The 16,693-nt window shown below is 45.3% G+C and overlaps 2 protein-coding genes across 18 annotated transcripts in view; one reads left to right on the top strand and one right to left on the bottom strand.

Annotated features, from left to right (window-relative positions):
- SULF2 (sulfatase 2) overlaps positions 1–8,308 on the top strand; it is a 96,857-nt gene extending 88,549 nt beyond the window's left edge. For 9 of the 10 annotated variants that reach the window (XM_065031731.1, XM_065031728.1, XM_065031733.1 and 6 more), the window contains 9 exons: positions 1,415–1,511; positions 3,135–3,229; positions 3,870–3,929; positions 4,343–4,512; positions 4,937–5,079; positions 5,292–5,415; positions 6,101–6,131; positions 6,424–6,480; positions 7,528–8,308. In XM_065031731.1, the coding sequence (XP_064887803.1) occupies positions 1,415–1,511; positions 3,135–3,229; positions 3,870–3,929; positions 4,343–4,512; positions 4,937–5,079; positions 5,292–5,415; positions 6,101–6,131; positions 6,424–6,480; positions 7,528–7,558 (808 nt within the window). In that variant the 3' untranslated portion in view covers positions 7,559–8,308. The remainder of the gene's footprint in view (positions 1–1,414; positions 1,512–3,134; positions 3,230–3,869; positions 3,930–4,342; positions 4,513–4,936; positions 5,080–5,291; positions 5,416–6,100; positions 6,132–6,423; positions 6,481–7,527) is intronic. The other variant, XM_065031735.1, reaches the window with a different exon arrangement.
- Positions 8,309–9,769: 1,461 nt separating this feature from the next.
- NCOA3 (nuclear receptor coactivator 3) overlaps positions 9,770–16,693 on the bottom strand; it is a 65,716-nt gene continuing 58,792 nt past the window's right edge. For 6 of the 8 annotated variants that reach the window (XM_021287929.2, XM_065031708.1, XM_013367067.3 and 3 more), the window contains 5 exons: positions 15,553–15,657; positions 14,870–15,095; positions 14,484–14,658; positions 13,794–13,932; positions 9,770–12,866 (listed from right to left, as the gene is read on the bottom strand). In XM_021287929.2, coding sequence (XP_021143604.2) covers positions 12,855–12,866; positions 13,794–13,932; positions 14,484–14,658; positions 14,870–15,095; positions 15,553–15,657 — 657 coding nt within the window. In that variant the 3' untranslated portion in view covers positions 9,770–12,854. Of the gene's footprint in view, positions 12,867–13,793; positions 13,933–14,483; positions 14,659–14,869; positions 15,096–15,552; positions 15,658–16,693 lie in introns of those variants that run through there. The other 2 variants (XM_065031706.1, XR_010466508.1) reach the window with 2 other exon arrangements.

Below are 16,693 nucleotides of genomic sequence, written 5' to 3'. Positions count from 1 at the left end.
CGCCTCCCTTGGTGTCCCGGGTTGCTTTGTATTTCAAACACCAAACCAGCCCCAAGGGGGGAAGCAGCCGCTCGTGGCTTTCTGTAGCCAGTGCGAGGAAAGGAAAATCTATATTAATTACAAATGAAGTTGCACGGCCCAGGAGCACTGGGAAATGGGACATATTGAGAGAGAGGTGAGGGAATTGTCTGGGCACTTTAGTAGCTCAGTCTGTTCCTCACATGCAAGTCTAGGGGCTCATGATGTTTCTTCAACTGTACTTAATTAGTTTACTCACCATTTCTGCTTGTGAATTATCACGAAATCCACCAAACATTATTGATTACATGCATTAAGCTGTTTAATGAGTAGCTCATGTAAACATGCACAAGCCAGTTAGCTGCACTGACATCCGTGGTTTCCGTTTGACTTCAGTCTACAGGGCGAGAGACTCGCTGACATGAGGAAATGTAGCTGGGTGGGCATCGGAGGATCGTGCCCTCTTATCTCAGCTCTCGTGAATGTGCAGGACTCGTAAATCAGTATTTGTGCTTTTCTTCTGAACCAGTTAAATTGATGCCGTTTTGCTGGGTGAATCCCAGAGCCATAGGAGGAACCGTCAGGTTGTGTGCAGTTGCTGAGGAGTCCCCAGCACAGGAGGCAGGGGTGACATGCAGGAGGCGCTTTAAGGGAGATACATGAGTACTGAACATACTGAGCTTTAATTTGAACACGTATTCAGAAATGACTACCTGGTATCTATTGACCCTAAGAAACTTCTCACATACATTTGTCAAGCGTGTGGTTTTTTGTTTGGTTGTATGGGTTATTTGAAAGAATTTTAAAATCTGGATTGCATTAAAGTTAGTGAAACATAAGCACTTAAAATTATCAGAGGGTGTTTTGCCTTTGAAGTCGGGGAGATATCTTTGAAAAAATTTATCCCTTTTGTAGAAAACAGCAAAATTTGTGTCCTTTTTTCTTCCTTTGGTTTATGATATAGTGATGTATTATGATAATACATCTTATAAAGAAGTACTTTATCCTTGCCATTAGCCCCATATCACTTGATTATGCATTGGGAGGTCGGTTCTGAGTGATGCTTTCAGTGCTTTCTGGTTAGTAGAGATTATTTATGTAGACAGGCTAATGAATGAGCAGGAACTCTGCAGCACAATTTACATACAGAAATTAAGCAGTCACCAGGTTCTGCTCGATAGCAGCGTTCTCCTTGAAAATTTCCATGGCAACTCCAACGAGACGTCTTTCCTGGCTCCCGGCACGCTCTGCTTCTCCTGAGTGAACATCGTTTGAATTTCACATGTCATTTCCAGTCTGGCTTCTCATCTGTCCTGAGTTATGTTATTAAAACCAGCTGTTTGCATTACCCTGTGTGTATCCACTGTAATAAACCTTGTTTGCTTCTCCATGCCAGGTGCTATATCCTGGAGAACGACACGGTTCAGTGCGACACCGATCTGTACCGATCTCTGCAAGCCTGGAAGGACCATAAACTGCACATTGACCACGAGGTCGGTGACGTTCTCGGCCCCGCGCTGTGGGTGTGCGTTTCCAGCACGGGGTCGTGCTGACGTGTTTGTGTGTCTGCCTGCCCCGGAACCTCTTGAACGTGCTGGCTGATTTCAGAATAGATATTGCAGAGGCAAGCAGTTATGAGGTTGTGAAGACGAGATGCTGAGTGGAGGAGGGAACTGGAACTGAAGGGACAGCTGAGAAATATCACAAGCCTTATCAGATAAATGAGAGACTCGCAAGTGTTCCCACCCTGGGAAAAGCTGCACCTGGATGTTTTCCACGTGGCATTAGCCCTGCTCCCCGGGGTGCCCCCAAAACGAGGCCTTCAGCTGTCAAACAGAAACCCCGGGAAAAGTGAGATTCATTACTTTTGGTGCTTCTAGATTTATTTATTTGCTTCCTTGTACTTTGGAATTGCATTCGTTTTCCTTATGCTTGTGGATATGAAGTACCTGGAGATAGTGAAATTTGCCTATAAAATTAATCTGACATTTTTGTCACTAATATCGAAGAATATAAGCTCAAACCCCTCACACATTGCACATGAAAGACACAGTCTTCTAAAGACCAGATAATGATGGAACGAATGCCAAAGAGAAGGGTAAATGGAGAGACCTCCTGTAATGTCACCGAATCCGCGGGCTGACAGCACAGTCCTGCGTAGGGACTCGTCGGCCTCCTGGGACGGTGCAGACTGACACGCAGCAAGGCAGATACTGAAAAACGTACGAGCTCTGCTAGAGTTAGAAAAGGGCAGTTTCAGTATTACTATGCTCCACTAACTCTTTTTCTGGAGATGTAGGGTGTATGGAGTGCCAAACCAAACGAGAGCCGGCACGTGTCCTGCTGTGCTCCTGGTGCAGGGTCGCAGGGCTGGTTCTGTGTGTGTGTTTTGAACGCTGTCCTGTCTGTGCTTCAGCAGCCACGCGCTTCCACTAGACTCCCGGTCACTGGTGCCTCGTGGTGGTTTTGCAGTGACTTTGTTGGTCATGCTGGATTACTCTGTTTTTTCTGCTGTGTAATGAACTGGAGTAGAAGCCCGTAACACCCATCTGGGTGGAAATGGGCTGTGCTGTGTGCTGGGCTGAACAAAGCAAGAGTTTCATTTCCTGAAAAAAAAATGGGCAGTTAAAAATAAACGGTGTTGTGGCGCAATGAGCTGCTGATCCATGTCCTGTGCGGGCGGGCACCGCCAAAGGCTGCCGTGCAGAGTGAGGAGCGCTGCTGCGCCGCGTCCTCAGCAGCTCTGAAGAGCAGGCTGCAGAGCTTCCCCGTCCCCTTCGCAGCTGCGTAACGGGCTGGAGTTTAAGGGCTTCATTTTCCTTTGAGTCACCTTCTCCCCTTGCCGATGCGCTGGGGAGCACAGGATGAGGTCCCGTGGCAGCAGGAGGGTGCGTGGGCTGCGTGTCCCCGTCCCCGCGCTTCCTCGGCACAGCGGCAACCGGAGCAGGGACCGGAGCAGGGACGCGCCTCCCGCTGTTAATGGTGGGACTGGGATTCGTGGGAGGTGCTGAAAAGGAAGCATTTGGTGACAATAGAATGGGTTTGAGCAGGTCAGAAAAAGGCTAAATCCGGATGTATTTTTTTAACTGGTATCTTTATTTATTTATTTATTTTAGATTGAAACTTTGCAAAATAAAATAAAAAACCTGAGGGAGGTGAGAGGTCATCTGAAGAAGAAGCGGCCTGAGGAGTGCGACTGTCACAAGCTCAGGTATTTCTTGCGCACTCGGGAGCCACTGTTTGAGTGCGCGGCGGTGGCGGTGCCCCCCCAGGAGGGCTCAGGACCCCCGGGTGCCGCGGTGCTGGCTGACGCTGCTCCGTCGGCCGCGCGGGGGAGGAGCTGGGCAGCCGTCTGGCCGCCTCCTGCGCCCTCCCTATCCGAGCGCGTAGGCACCACCGTCCCGTGCATCCTGTGAAAGTTTTCCTGGAACGTCCAGGTAGTGATAATGGGGAGAACAAACAAAAACCCCAAACAAACACCAACCCTACCAAGTACACCTGGTATTGAAATTCTTTCATTCAGAAGGAAAATGACAGGAAGATGCTTGTCATCTTATCATCTGAACAAATTAGTGAGTATTTAGTTGAAGAAATGTTGTAATTGAGTTAAAAGTCTATTGATTTTAATCTGCCCCGTGTAGGGGAACAAGAACCAATGACAACTAACGTTGGAAATTGTAGCTGATCCGTATTGCAGCGTCACGGGGCTGCTTTGCGCTCCCCACATACCCCGAATGAATGAATTGAAGCGACACTGCATTAAATCTGCTTCAGATCCAGTGCAGAAGTGTGCTGTGAACAGGAGTGTTGTCTCTCTGTTGTTCATCAACAATGCTGGTTTTATTTTCCAGTTACCATTCAAAACACAGGAGCAAACTGAGGCACAAGGGATCCAGTCTTCATCCTTTCAAGTAAGTGAAAAAGGAAATACAAAGAAGTGAACACAAGGTCCATGCACACAAGTTACAAACTAAGCAAGAGGGGCAGTATTTCATTTATCCTGTATTCAAGAGAACAAACACACAGGACAGGGCAGGGAACGAAGTCTTTGTTGAAATGCCTGTAAACTCTGGATATAAGGTACCTGGTTTGGAAGTGTCACATCGCAGACTTCAGGCAAGCCTGTAAGCCTCTTTGGCTTCATTTTTTTTCAGTGCCATTGAATTGCACTGAATTCCAGAACCATTTGGAAGAGAAACCATTTGATTAAAACATACCAGTTCTTCCTTTCCCTCACAGGCACTTATTTTATTAGCTGCTTCGTTTTTTTAGGTGTGTTCAAGTCTAACAGAGTCTGCATGACACTCGTGTTTCATGTGTGCAGGAAAGCCCTACAGGAGAAGGACAGGCTGTGGCTGCTCAGAGAGCAACGGCGGAAGAAGAAGCTGCGCAAACTGCTGAAGAGAATAAAGAACAATGACACGTGCAGCATGCCCGGTCTGACCTGCTTCACCCACGACAACCAGCACTGGCAAACCGCTCCGCTCTGGACACGTAAGGACACGGGGAGCCGCGGCCGCGCGCCGGGTTACGAGGAGTTACCTGTTCCGCTACGCAGCCTTCCGCATACTGAGCGATCTGGGTGTGTGTTGGCGTTATCCTTGCGCAAAAGGCAAGGCAGTTAAATGAAAACCGCTTGCAGATAAGAACCTGCAGGTATTGCGTGTAGCACAAACGTGCGCAGTATCCCCGCGTCCGGACGGCTCCCGGGGAGAGCGGACGGAAGCAGCGGGTGCTCGGCCAGCGCTGCCGCCTGGGCCGGGCGCGCAGAACCAGCGCTGGGACGTGTTCTCTGCTTCGGAGCCCGCGGGGAGAGAGGAGCTGTCTGTGGATACGCAATGCCAGAGACAAAGATGATCGTCACAGCGCCTCGAGACAGCGGCATGCAGCTCATGTTCTATAACTCTTCAATTTGCAGTGGGCCCTTTCTGTGCCTGTACCAGCGCCAACAACAACACGTACTGGTGTCTGAGGACAATCAACGAGACCCACAACTTCTTGTTTTGTGAATTTGCTACTGGATTTTTGGAGTATTTTGATCTCAATACCGATCCATATCAGGTATGTGATCACGGAACAGCTCTCATTGTTCCTTACTGATGATAAGGTGAAGTGGTGCGGGATTGGTGCAGGACGTATTCTAGATAGGCCTGATCATTGAACGTAGTATGATTTACTTCTTTCCTGTTACAAGTAAACCACATGTATTCCATATACGAAAGTTACCAAACTACCGAGCACTAGTTACTAACAGGAACCCCTGTCTATCGCAGCTGATTAATGCGGTGAATACGCTCGATAGAGACGTTCTCAATCAACTGCACGTCCAGCTCATGGAACTAAGAAGCTGCAAAGGGCATAAACAGTGCAACCCAAGAACCAGGAGCATGGATTTGGGTAAGTGCCGCTCCCGTTACACTCAAGGAAACGGGTTCTTACTTCAGTATAAAACGTATTGGTCAGAAGGATTGCAGTGTTTCTTTGTACTGGAATGTCCTGCCGAGGCTGATGGCTGCATGCTCCGTGTTTTATATTTGCTCAATTTGTGCCATGTAATGTTTCTTAAGAATAATACTTCAGTAGTGTAGTGAGGATTATTGCCAAGATGTATTTCTTTCTAAATTGCATTTCTTATACCCTTTAGTACAATTAAGCTGACATACGAAATGCTATTTTCGAGAAAATCATAACCTTTAGAGCTTCAACACCTCCACCCAAAAATGCTGTTATCTGAGTGCGACAAAGCCCAAAATATTGTTTCGGGTCTTATTTAATATGTGCACCATGTAGAACTGTACATTTTGAAATCAACAGGTTCTGGCATTTAAATACACCACTGAAGGACATTTACAGAAAAGATTCAAACGTATCTATCCCAATTTACAACCTGTTTTACCTAGAATAAGGGATTAAATACAAAAAATAGCAGCTCCAGTTGACATGTGTGGAAATACTTGTCACGGCAATACACATTAATCTGTTAACATGCTTAGGTCTTTTAAAGAACTGTGCCTTACCCGATACTTTATTCTGCTGCAGGCAATGGTTTGGTTAGTAATGTCATTCATTTTTCCCCATCTAGGACTTAAAGATGGAAGCTACGAGCAATACAGGTACATTCTTTTAAAGTTAAATTATTATGCTTAAGTACCACCTTGGTGCTAAAGGAGCGAGGAGCAAGGGGTTGGGAACCTCAGGACAGACGCGGCCCGGAACGGCGTTCGCAGGCTGTTTCCACCCGTTATTTGGAGCGCCAGCGTTATTTCTGTTCCGACGCTACAGCATGTTCTAATCTGGGTCAAAATTCAGGCTAAACTTGTCTCCTTCCTCATCTTCCAGACTGTGGCGCTGGTGGTTTGCTTGGTGATGGTTAACTTTTTTCTCCTTTTGCTGCTTGAAAATTAGGCAGTTTCAGCGTCGAAAGTGGCCAGACGTGAGGAGACCATCGTCTGCCAAGTCACTGTGAGTTGGGAGCAGGGAATGAAAAGCATTCAGCTTTCGCTGCCCTGTCCTTCCCTCGCTTCTCCCTTTGCATGCAGCGCTTTTCTAACAACCTTCTATTCTCATGGGATGCTGGAGTGGGAAATCTTGTAGATTATGCAAGAAATACAATGCTGCCATCGTTACAGGGAACTGCTGCGGTACAGCAGCTCGGGGTGGACGTTTTCTGGGAACGCAGGAGCAGTAAGGTCAGGGCAGTTTCCACCTTGAGCGAAGGCGGGTGCTCAGGTGAAGAAGTTCTGGTTGACTGCCGGTAAAAACTTGGAGACCGTGGTGCTGGTTTTGCCTAAATTTCAACCTGTAGCAGCCACCTCGTGGTCTCTGCCAGAAAGAGCAGAACTGATGGGAATTTCTTAGAGAGAATGCAATATATTTTCTTGCTTTATATGCAGAAAAAAAGCAAGTTAGAACAGCAAGCAGACTACAAGACAGATCTGTACATTTTGTTTTATTCTGATTTTATAGTAAAATCCAAGATTGCTGTTTGCTTACGTAACTGCCCTTTACATCTTGAAGACGATGTTCAGTTCTCGACTTTCCAGAGCCCAAGGGCGAGATACAGATTTAAAGACAGAGTGCCCTTTGCCGCACCGGTCACTGGCGCTCAGTCTCCCCTTCAGCAGCGGGTCGAGGCTTCTGTTCATTACAAATCATACGGTGCTTTCAAATTGAGTGATGAAAAAAATATGTACAGGTGTGTTAGTTGGCACAGCACAGCGTTCTCACCTTGCCAAGGGGTTTGCTCCTGCAGTGGTGACTCTTGAGTCTAGCTGAAGAGATCCAGGAGTGGCTTTAGAACCAATCAGAATTAATGAGAGAAAAGTTTTGTACGGGTTGAAGTTCAGACACGGCTGGATTGTTGCTGTGATTGACACACCTGCTCTATTTGTATGGCTGCTCTGCAGTGTTTCAGTTGGTTTTGTTCCTGCATAGAACCATTAAAAATATATTTCTAACCCCTTCCTACTGCAATGTTATACACTGAATTGTGTTTGTTTTATCTTAAAGAGGACAACTGTGGGAAGGATGGGAGGGCTAAGCCCCCCCGGCCGCCGCTCCACGAGGACACAAACCGCCAGCACCTGAGTCCATGTACAGACCGAATGGAGCCGTGTTTGACCTCGGAAGGAAGGACACTGGCAGCCGGAGGGCTGGGTAAACTTTGAGGCTGAAATAGATAGAATGTTTGCACTGGTGAGTGAATTAAATAGATGCAATGAAATCTGGGAAACGCTGTCAAAATTACAGGTCTCTGAAATCCACTATTGTACCTGCTTTTTGCTTTGGATGATACCTCACCTGCTCCACAATGCATTTTGCTCCAAGGACAGCACTGACAGCCCGGGCCAGGGCAGAGCAGAGCAGAGCAGAGCGCGCACGGACAGCGAGGCCGCGACCGCCCCGGGCTCAGCTGTGCCTCATGTCGTGGGCAGGACGGCAGAGCCAGGTGGAGCGCTGAAGCGACACTGAGCTCACGTGGACGCTTTTGCTTCTATCTGGGGTAAAGGTAATGGTGGAAAAGAGCTTGCCAGAGACTCGGGAGCTGAAGCGAGCAGCGTGGGGCGTTCTCAGCACCGGGATGTTCCTCGGCTTTCCTCCGAGGACACGTTCTAGTTCCACGTCTGCGTGTCCATCCTAGGGACACCTCTAGGAAAATCAGAGAAAATCTTCACTAACAGGACGCCAGATTCTTGGAGGGGTTATGTAAATAGTGATCAATATACTGTTTGAAAACCGATTCCTTCAGGTTGTGAAGATTTTTGTTAATAAAAAGAGTGGAATGCCCACACACCATTTCTCAAAATGTGACTTAATGTTGCACAGTAGATTTCAGAATTTATCCATTTTTAAAAGTACTGAAAAATTTCAGTAAATGTACATCTTAAATTTTAATGAGATCAGATTTGTATGAAGTTTTTTTACGTGGTAATATTCTATTGTATGTTCAGAACCAAAACAATTCCTTTGAGAAAGCAGCATTTGCTTAGTATGGAAACTTTTACATTCACTTTCTAAAAAGGCAGCTAGTTCAATACTTGTAGCAAATAAAAGAATAACCTAGTTCTAGTTCAGTCTGCAAAAACATAGATGTTCTGAATGACAGTTACTGCTTAAAGGCTTTTAAAAGGAAAACGCATCATTTTCCTAAGGAAGCACAGTGTACGGAGTCACTTTGAGTATCTTCATAAGGACCCTATTAAACGCGTCACGGCACAGGCACTGGCGGTGGTATCTGTGGTAGAAGTGTCACGTCACCCTGCTCCCAAGGCGGGCGGGAGCCGCGGGCCGAGCGGGCCGCGCCGCTACAGAACAACTTCACGCGACGGCCAGAGCATGGAGATGGGGCACGGGAATACCCGTCCTGGTCTTGCACATTAGGAAATGCAAGTGCAATTACTCCATGAGGGAAACAGACCTCTGGTACCACACACCCTACGCAAACAACACGCTTGAATTTAGAACCGGAGGAAAAACCCTCTCAAGGAGCGGCAGCGGGGCCTTTTGTGGTATGTGCCACACAGTAAAACTGCGCTTGAGCGTCACACAGGAATAGTCAAATACACTTACCAAAACGTGCTTGCAAGCTTTTTTCTTAATTATAGAGGTAATATTTGATTGTCTGTCTTAATCTAGCCATTGATTTTGTTTATAGCCTGTTACAGATTTCATGGATTACCAAAGACACGTCTGCTAGATGCTGACGCCCTGGATCAGTACAAATAAGTAAAAAGTACCACATTTAAACTCACTGATAGAAACACATTTTCGGTGCTTTCCAGAGCCAGGTGTTGGCTGTCGGCCATTCCCCAGAGCATGGCGAGAGAAGCACCAGGTCAGATTAGGAGCGTGCACTTGCCTGTTCTGTGTCGGCCTTTGGCAGGATGGGGGTGGCTCACGTCCCGCTGCTCTTGTGTGCCGGGCGGGAGCTCGAGAGCCTGCTGTGTCCCTCTGCCCACGATGTCGAGCTGTGGGGCTGTTGTTGCATGGAAGGTCGGTTGTTGCCCCCTTGCAGCTCTGCTCCCGCCGCTGCTGTCGCGGTGCCAGACGTCAGTTCCACAACTTCAGCTGCTAAAAGGGTCTCGCAGTGGAAGGTCCAAGTCCTGAGTCCCTTCATCCCTTCACTTCTACCGCCAGCCGGGAAGAAACTTGCTACGTGTAGTTTTCCTTGGTAATGGCACCGGGCTTCCTCTGTTCTAGGGTCTGCCGTCAGCCCTGAAGCATTAGACGGCTAATGCAGTATGGCACCAAGTTCTGATTTTAAATAGAAACCTTTATTTACATCATTATTAACATCCAAACACAAAAACCAGAAGAGCAGTAATGCCTTACAACCAGCTCTCTTCTAAATCAGTCCCCATGATCTTTCTGTTTTGCAACATAAAGATACAGCTATTTCAAGCAATACTTAATGTAAACTAAACTTAAACGCAGTTCTCAATACTGTATGCCTTCTCCTGAGAATTTTTAAATATTGCTCTCAGAATTACGTTATCTCGTGCTTGCTGTATCATTGTCATCTGGTAGTCCGCACATAAATTCTAAAATAAAACGTGTGCTAATTGGTACAACATTCAAATAGTTTTGTCTTATGACTGAAAAATGGTCCTGATTTTCTAACTTTAAAAGCAGTACTTTAGGCCAAGACTGGAAGAAAATACTACATAGAAATTGTAGATAAACATAGTTTCTGCGATTGAAAGAATAACAGAGGCATGTAGCAGAAGTGAAGCTCCTCCTGCAGCGGTGATCAGAGGTGGCTGTGCTCGCTAACGGTTCCATCACTGCTGAAAGATGTTACACAGGTGGTTTTTCAAAACCATTCGGCAAAATCTGCTGCTATAGAACCGAACCAGAATCGGCGCATTTTAAAGGTCAACCGGCGCGAAGGTCGGTTTCAGCTCCCGCAGGAGGTAGGACCGGCCAACCAGGTGCAGTTTTCAGATCCGTGCTGCCCAGAAAGATGCCATCAATGCTCTTTAAACATCCTCCCTCTCCCCCTTAATCAGACTTAAACTAAACTCTTTGGATTCAGCAAAAGTAGGTACTGGAAAGCTCCAACATTCTAAACACAGGCGAGAAAATGATGACACTCTATAGCGTCAGTCAGGTACCAGTTACACATAGATGTATACATAGAATCACTCATTTAAAAGCAGGAGAAAAGGGCATGATGTATAAAATCAGTTCTAATCCAAGAGCTCTCCTAATGACAGCAATCAGGGCTTGTAGTTTGCATCAACATAATGAACAACTACAAAGTATAAAGATTGTTCTGCTCCGAGATAAACACCAAAGGACTGTTGCCTTTCAGCTTCAGTAGGCAGCACTTACATCTCTGATTTCTTAGAACGTATCTATTTGTTGAGTAAGTTCCTCAGGCTTTTACAAGTTTTGCATTAAAAACACACATGAAGCAGACTGAAGGTGTCAAATAAATACTATTGCCTAATCAATACACCCCGTACCACCTGCAGAGCCAGGCCTGCGTGAAGCAGAGGGAGCGACTCTGCGTTCCCTTTGGAACAGAACTGGCTGTGTGCTGAGGTTGTGACAATATTTCTTGTCAAATTATTTCTGTTAAAATGGAAGATCATTAACATTTTGAACAATAAACCACCTGGCTTACAGTACCAAGAAGAGTTAATCAAGAACACTGGTAATTGTTTCTACTCACTCGGGAGAAGTCACTTTTGCATTGCACAGTGAACAACAGAACCACAGCACCACGAATCTTAAACATTTCTGGGTCATCCCGTGTGGAAGTTCAGAGGTTGCACTTGGAAAAACTGCAAAGGGATTTTCATTTCAAGGAACCAAAACAGAGGAGGAGGGAACCGATCGGCAAATAATGGGAATAAAGTTGTAGCCGGGCTTCAATACTGCTGTGAAAGAAACCTGCTCAGAACGTGCATTCACGACTATCAGAACAAGCCGATGAGGTGCAGACGTTTGGTTAAATTGTGGCTTCATGTCCTTAAAGGTTTCTGAATGTCATGTAACAACAAATATTCTGCAACAGACAAACGTTTTTGAAGAACATTTAGAGTTTGTTAAAACTGACCAAAAAAGACACAAATCAGACTCATCAGCTGAAAAGGCAACATATTCTAGAAAGTCAGGACAAGTCATAACGCCTCACCACGCGGAGCCTGTCGTCAAACTGCCGTATGTAAAAAGCCAAGGGCTCTCGGAGGGAGAAAGCATTTAACAACTGCTCTGTTATAAAAAGCTATACGTTAAAGATGTAAAAATAATGAATGTTGAAGACCAAAGAGGAGAAGGACGTGGGCCCGAGTCACCCAGCTTCAACGGCCTTGAATTGGATGTAAAAAGAAAAGAAAAAGAGAAAAAGAAAACCTATTTGGACCTCAACTACACTGAGTTTACAGAAATCCATTGTGTTAAATATTTAGCTTCACGAACTCTGCAAAAATGAGTTAGTGACCTACAAAAGTCATATATATAATATATTATCTTAAAGATCGTATTTACAAAGTTTATTCACAAAAAGACTGCAAAACTCCGATTCAGCCGGCAGTGCCTTGAGTCGGCCGAAGTTATTTTCAAAAAGATGAAAGATTATTGCTCTAATTTCCACACACAGAAAACATTGCATTATGCAGTCTTTTCAAATAATTCTTAAGAGACTGTGTTTGAGCAGGACCACGAGTACACCCACCTTCATACTGTCCTCATCAGAGATATTGCATGAATCCAGGATACAGTCTTTTATAAAGTGCACTCAGCTGCACATCAATATGTAAATATTAGTCACAATTGTGTTTAAATAATTTAAATTTATTAGCCTCTCTTTTTACCCCTTGGCTTCAATGGACAGGATTTTGGACTAGTACGTGCACTGCTACTCTGCTTGGGAAATCCTGACTCGGGGGGGTAAGAGATTAAAAGCAGCATTTATATTCAGGAATTAATATAAAAGAGTCAAGGCCAGGAGCTACATTCTCCGTCAGATCTTGTTCTAGAGAAACGGGAGTCCCCGCCCGCGAGGCGGCCGCGCCGAGCACAGCGGCCCCTGCCCGGCCAGCCCTCCCGCCCGCTGCCCCAGCGGCAGCGCCCAACACACTGGGACCTTGTTGTACGCCACAACACCCAGCAGCACACAGACTGCTCCTACTAAGTGTGTTTGTGTTGGGGTTTTTCTGGGTTTTTTTCCTCTGGATGAAGTAACGTAGGACGTCACGGTGATTAACAGGAAAAGTCACGTATTTCCATAAGGCCAGCACGACTTGCCGTGAAGAATGTGTAGCTTTCCTTTATAATACTAGTGCATCGTTAACACAGCACATTCTTGTGTGAAGAGACGGGTCTGGGTGTCAGCAGTACTTCTGTTGAAGAAGAGAAGGAACAACCAACAGAGAAAATTAAAAAACACCTTTGCTGAAAAACTGGTCAACATACTGCTTTCTGAAAAGAAACGCGGTCCCGGAGTTTCCTAAACATGCTGAGTATCTTCACTGTATGACAGGTTTGGAGAATGGGATATTTCACTTCCATTTCCATTCTCCCCTCTTTATAAAAGTACTTGTTATATCGACATCCTCCAATACCTTACTTATCCCCCCAAACTCTCAATTACTTTGGCTGCTTCCTTAGGTACCTTAGACAACATTTCATGAGGTACTTTCTACTTAATAAATTTAGATTATCTCAACATTACATTGCTCATCCCTTGGTATTTAGTGGAAAGACTACAGTGAAATAGTATGTTGGCCTTCTTTGCAGTGCCTTATTAGCTTGTTTTCCCTTAAATTAAGGGCCTACATGTTCCGTAGGTTCTTGCTGTGCACACCCCAGCTGTTCTGAGGTGTTAAAGGGTAAGTAGCAGCAGCAGTTTCTGCCAGAAGGAGGATCCTGCGCTACCAGGATTGTTGGGCCGACTCACGAGGGCCATCATATATAACCTTTTCGTCTGCTGAAGATGCTTTTCATAGTCTTTGTGTTTTGCTGCCTGGGGTTTCTCCAGGCTCGGAAGTGTTTAAGTATCCTTTCTGCAGTTTAAGCCTTGATCCTACCTATAACGCTTCGAAGTCAGCAGCTACCCACAGCCTACAGCTTGGGTTCATCATAGATTCGATTTAAATATCATCAAAAATAAGGTATCTCTTGGGATGTACAAATGGTAGGTCCACAGATGTAAATACAAACAGGATAACTGAGAAGAAGATTAAGCCAGAGGAATGGCTTGAAGCAAGTTGTATTCAATGGGAAAAGAGTCAACAGATCTTTTCATCCATCTCTTATGTACAACTGACCTGGTCTGGACCCAGAGGCATCCCCGACATCGGCATGGTATTAATGTTCATCTGTCCCATGTGGCCACCGCTGCCGTTCATGTGCATCATGCTGTACGCGGCTGGGTTGCCTTGGTGGCTGAACTGCTGCTGGGGGAAGCTGAAGCACAAAAGGGCAGATCAAATTACCTTCCAAGAACCTTACATATTTATATATTGCTTTCCCTGCACCGGCTGTCAATGTGTGAGATAAAACTATGTTTACAATAACTTGTTTCAACCGAATACCTGTGTAACACAAAAACAGAAATTTCCCTCCCGAAGGAATTCAGAATTGTTCCATATATGCAGAAGCATGCATATGTATTTCCCATTTAAGCTTTTTGGAGGGTTCTGTTAAGGCTGTACCCTTTGTAATACTACTCCGAACCGCTGTATTTCACCTCCCAAGTTATTTTTGTCAATATTCAAAGACTGAATGTTGCTTTCAGTTACAAAGATTGCAGAGGTCCAATGTGAATAAATGGAGATAAGCATAAGTGACATTTAGTCAGTCTGTTTCCTAAACCAGAGCAGGATCAAGGGCAATACAGAGAGCAGAGAGAGAATTCCTTTTCCCTCTTCTTTTCCTCCTACAAGCTGTTTTACGTGGCTTCCGCTGTCGACAAGACGAAAGGCACTTGTAGAGCTTCAGAGGGTAAGCGCACTCACCTGCTCCTGGCCATGCTGCCCGAGGGCCAGCCCTTCATCTCCGGGGACGGGTACATGGGTGCTGCCTGGGGGTGCTGCATCATGGGGTTCTGGGCGGGTCCCATTCTTGACGTGATCATGGGGTTGGGAGGGCTCGGTACTCTGCTATACGCAGGGTCCGGTTGTTGGCTTAGTCCTTAAAAGATGAAGGACAGACAATACAGTTACCATCACCTAGCACTTGCAAGTTTATCTTCTTGCAATGACAGTAAGGGAAAAATTAGCCTTTATTGTAGAACTATTTTTGGTTTTTCAGAATCATTGGTATTTAGGTGATTTGGATTAATAATAAATGAAGAAAGTGAGAAGAGCAACACAGACAAAATAAGCCATGTTAGTACCCGTACCGTAATTGGGTGGGTAGGGGAACTGCTGTGCAGGAACTTGAGCCATTGGGGGGCCGGCCAGGGCACTGTCCATGCTTCCTGAGGCTGTCACGTTTGGCGGGGGGCTGAAGGCCTGAGGCTGCTGTTGCTGCTGCATCATCATTGCCATCCTCTGTTGTCTAAAATGATGACTTATTAGCTCCCTGTTACGCTGAGCCACCATTTGAGCATTAAGAAAACCTTGCTGCTATCCCCCAGAGAAAAGAAAAATCATATTAGAAAACACTTTTACAAATGAAATCATGTCAAGAGTCAATCAAATCCCCTACACTCTTTCTAAGGCCCAGCATATCCATTATCAGAACAGAGAGTTAAGAAAACCCAACAGCCACTACAAAAATCATCAAAATATCAAAGGTTTTCATTAAGTTGTCATTAGTGCTAAACAGTGATAAAGTAGATTAGCTACCATATCCTACATGGAGGAGACTACTGGCACACACACACACATTGACAGCACGACCTAAGGAACAAATCCCTCTGAAACCTCATGGATAAGAGAGGTAAGAAAAGCACCTTTTAAAATGGTACAGGGGAAAAAGGAATGCTGAGGGATCATGAGGGACCCATATTCCAAACAGACATGTAAAAGATGTGTCTATTTAAAACCCACTGTTTCAGCTGGCAGTGTCGTAATTACTTACCTGTGATCCCACCTGTGGCTGCATGACTGGTCTCATCACGGAGGTATTGCCACCCCCTGGATTTTCCATTTTCATTTCAAGCGCTTGACGGGTCTGATTCATAAACTTGGAAAAAGACATTTTAACACTATTAGCTTGAAATACCAGTATCTGAACAAAGTAACGGCAACTCCTCCAAAACCCATTCTTTACAGACCTCCCGAATCCATAAAGTGCAATGGTTACTTTTTGCCTTGGTTGATGTACCTGAATATTGAACTATTTGGTTAAGCAGCTCAAACACACACACAAGGAAAAACCCTCCACGCAGTCCAGCACTCATTTGCTTTATTTTTTTCCTTCACCTGAAATTGGCACTTTTTAAGAATAAATATAGAGCAGACTGTTCCAAATCATGTTTTGGACAGAAGAGTATAACCACTAGCTTTCCTTAAAATAATAAAATCCTGTCTGCCTTCCTCTCCACCACAAACTCCAAAGCCACAGGGACGGAGCTGGTGCCACAGAACCACCACGAGCTAACGCAGTGCTTCCTGAGGATTAAACACTGTCATTCCACGTCACACAGCACTATCCCAGTTTCTTCCAAGTTTGTTTCTACACTGTGTTTGATACCAGGACTGCATTTTCACATGGGGAATTCAATGCTGAAATCATGCAGCAATTTTTAAGTAGTGCTTTCAACCCACTCTTAAGGCCTATGTGGCTGTATCTACTCTTGCCCTAATAAAATACCTGAAATTACATCAAATCAATAAATGGAAAGCAAACCAGTATTTCAATGAGCCCAAATGATTAGTTAGAAAACACAGTGAATAAGAAGTAACTTTAGATTTACAGGAGAAATGCAGCTGCCTATTTAATGATACCAGTGAGGCTCAGAAAAGAATACCAAACCTATACAGGGATAAAGAGATCACCCGGAGCTGCTCAACACCGGAGTCCTGCTCTCGGTAGCAACAGCGCTGTATGCTGCAGGAACCAATGCAATTGGTAGCCAAGGCGGCTGATGAAGGAGAAACGCTTGTTCTAATAAAGGTTCTCCCACTCTTGCAGCCATTAGGCGCTCAGCATGAACAGCACTGCCAAAATGAAACATCTGTCCTTTCCGTCATCTGCTGTAATGTCAATTTTCATAATC

Source organism: Columba livia, chromosome 16, assembly GCF_036013475.1.
Source record: "Columba livia isolate bColLiv1 breed racing homer chromosome 16, bColLiv1.pat.W.v2, whole genome shotgun sequence".
NCBI classification, from domain to species: Eukaryota; Metazoa; Chordata; class Aves; order Columbiformes; family Columbidae; genus Columba; species Columba livia.
This window is presented reverse-complemented; position numbering and strand designations above follow the sequence as displayed.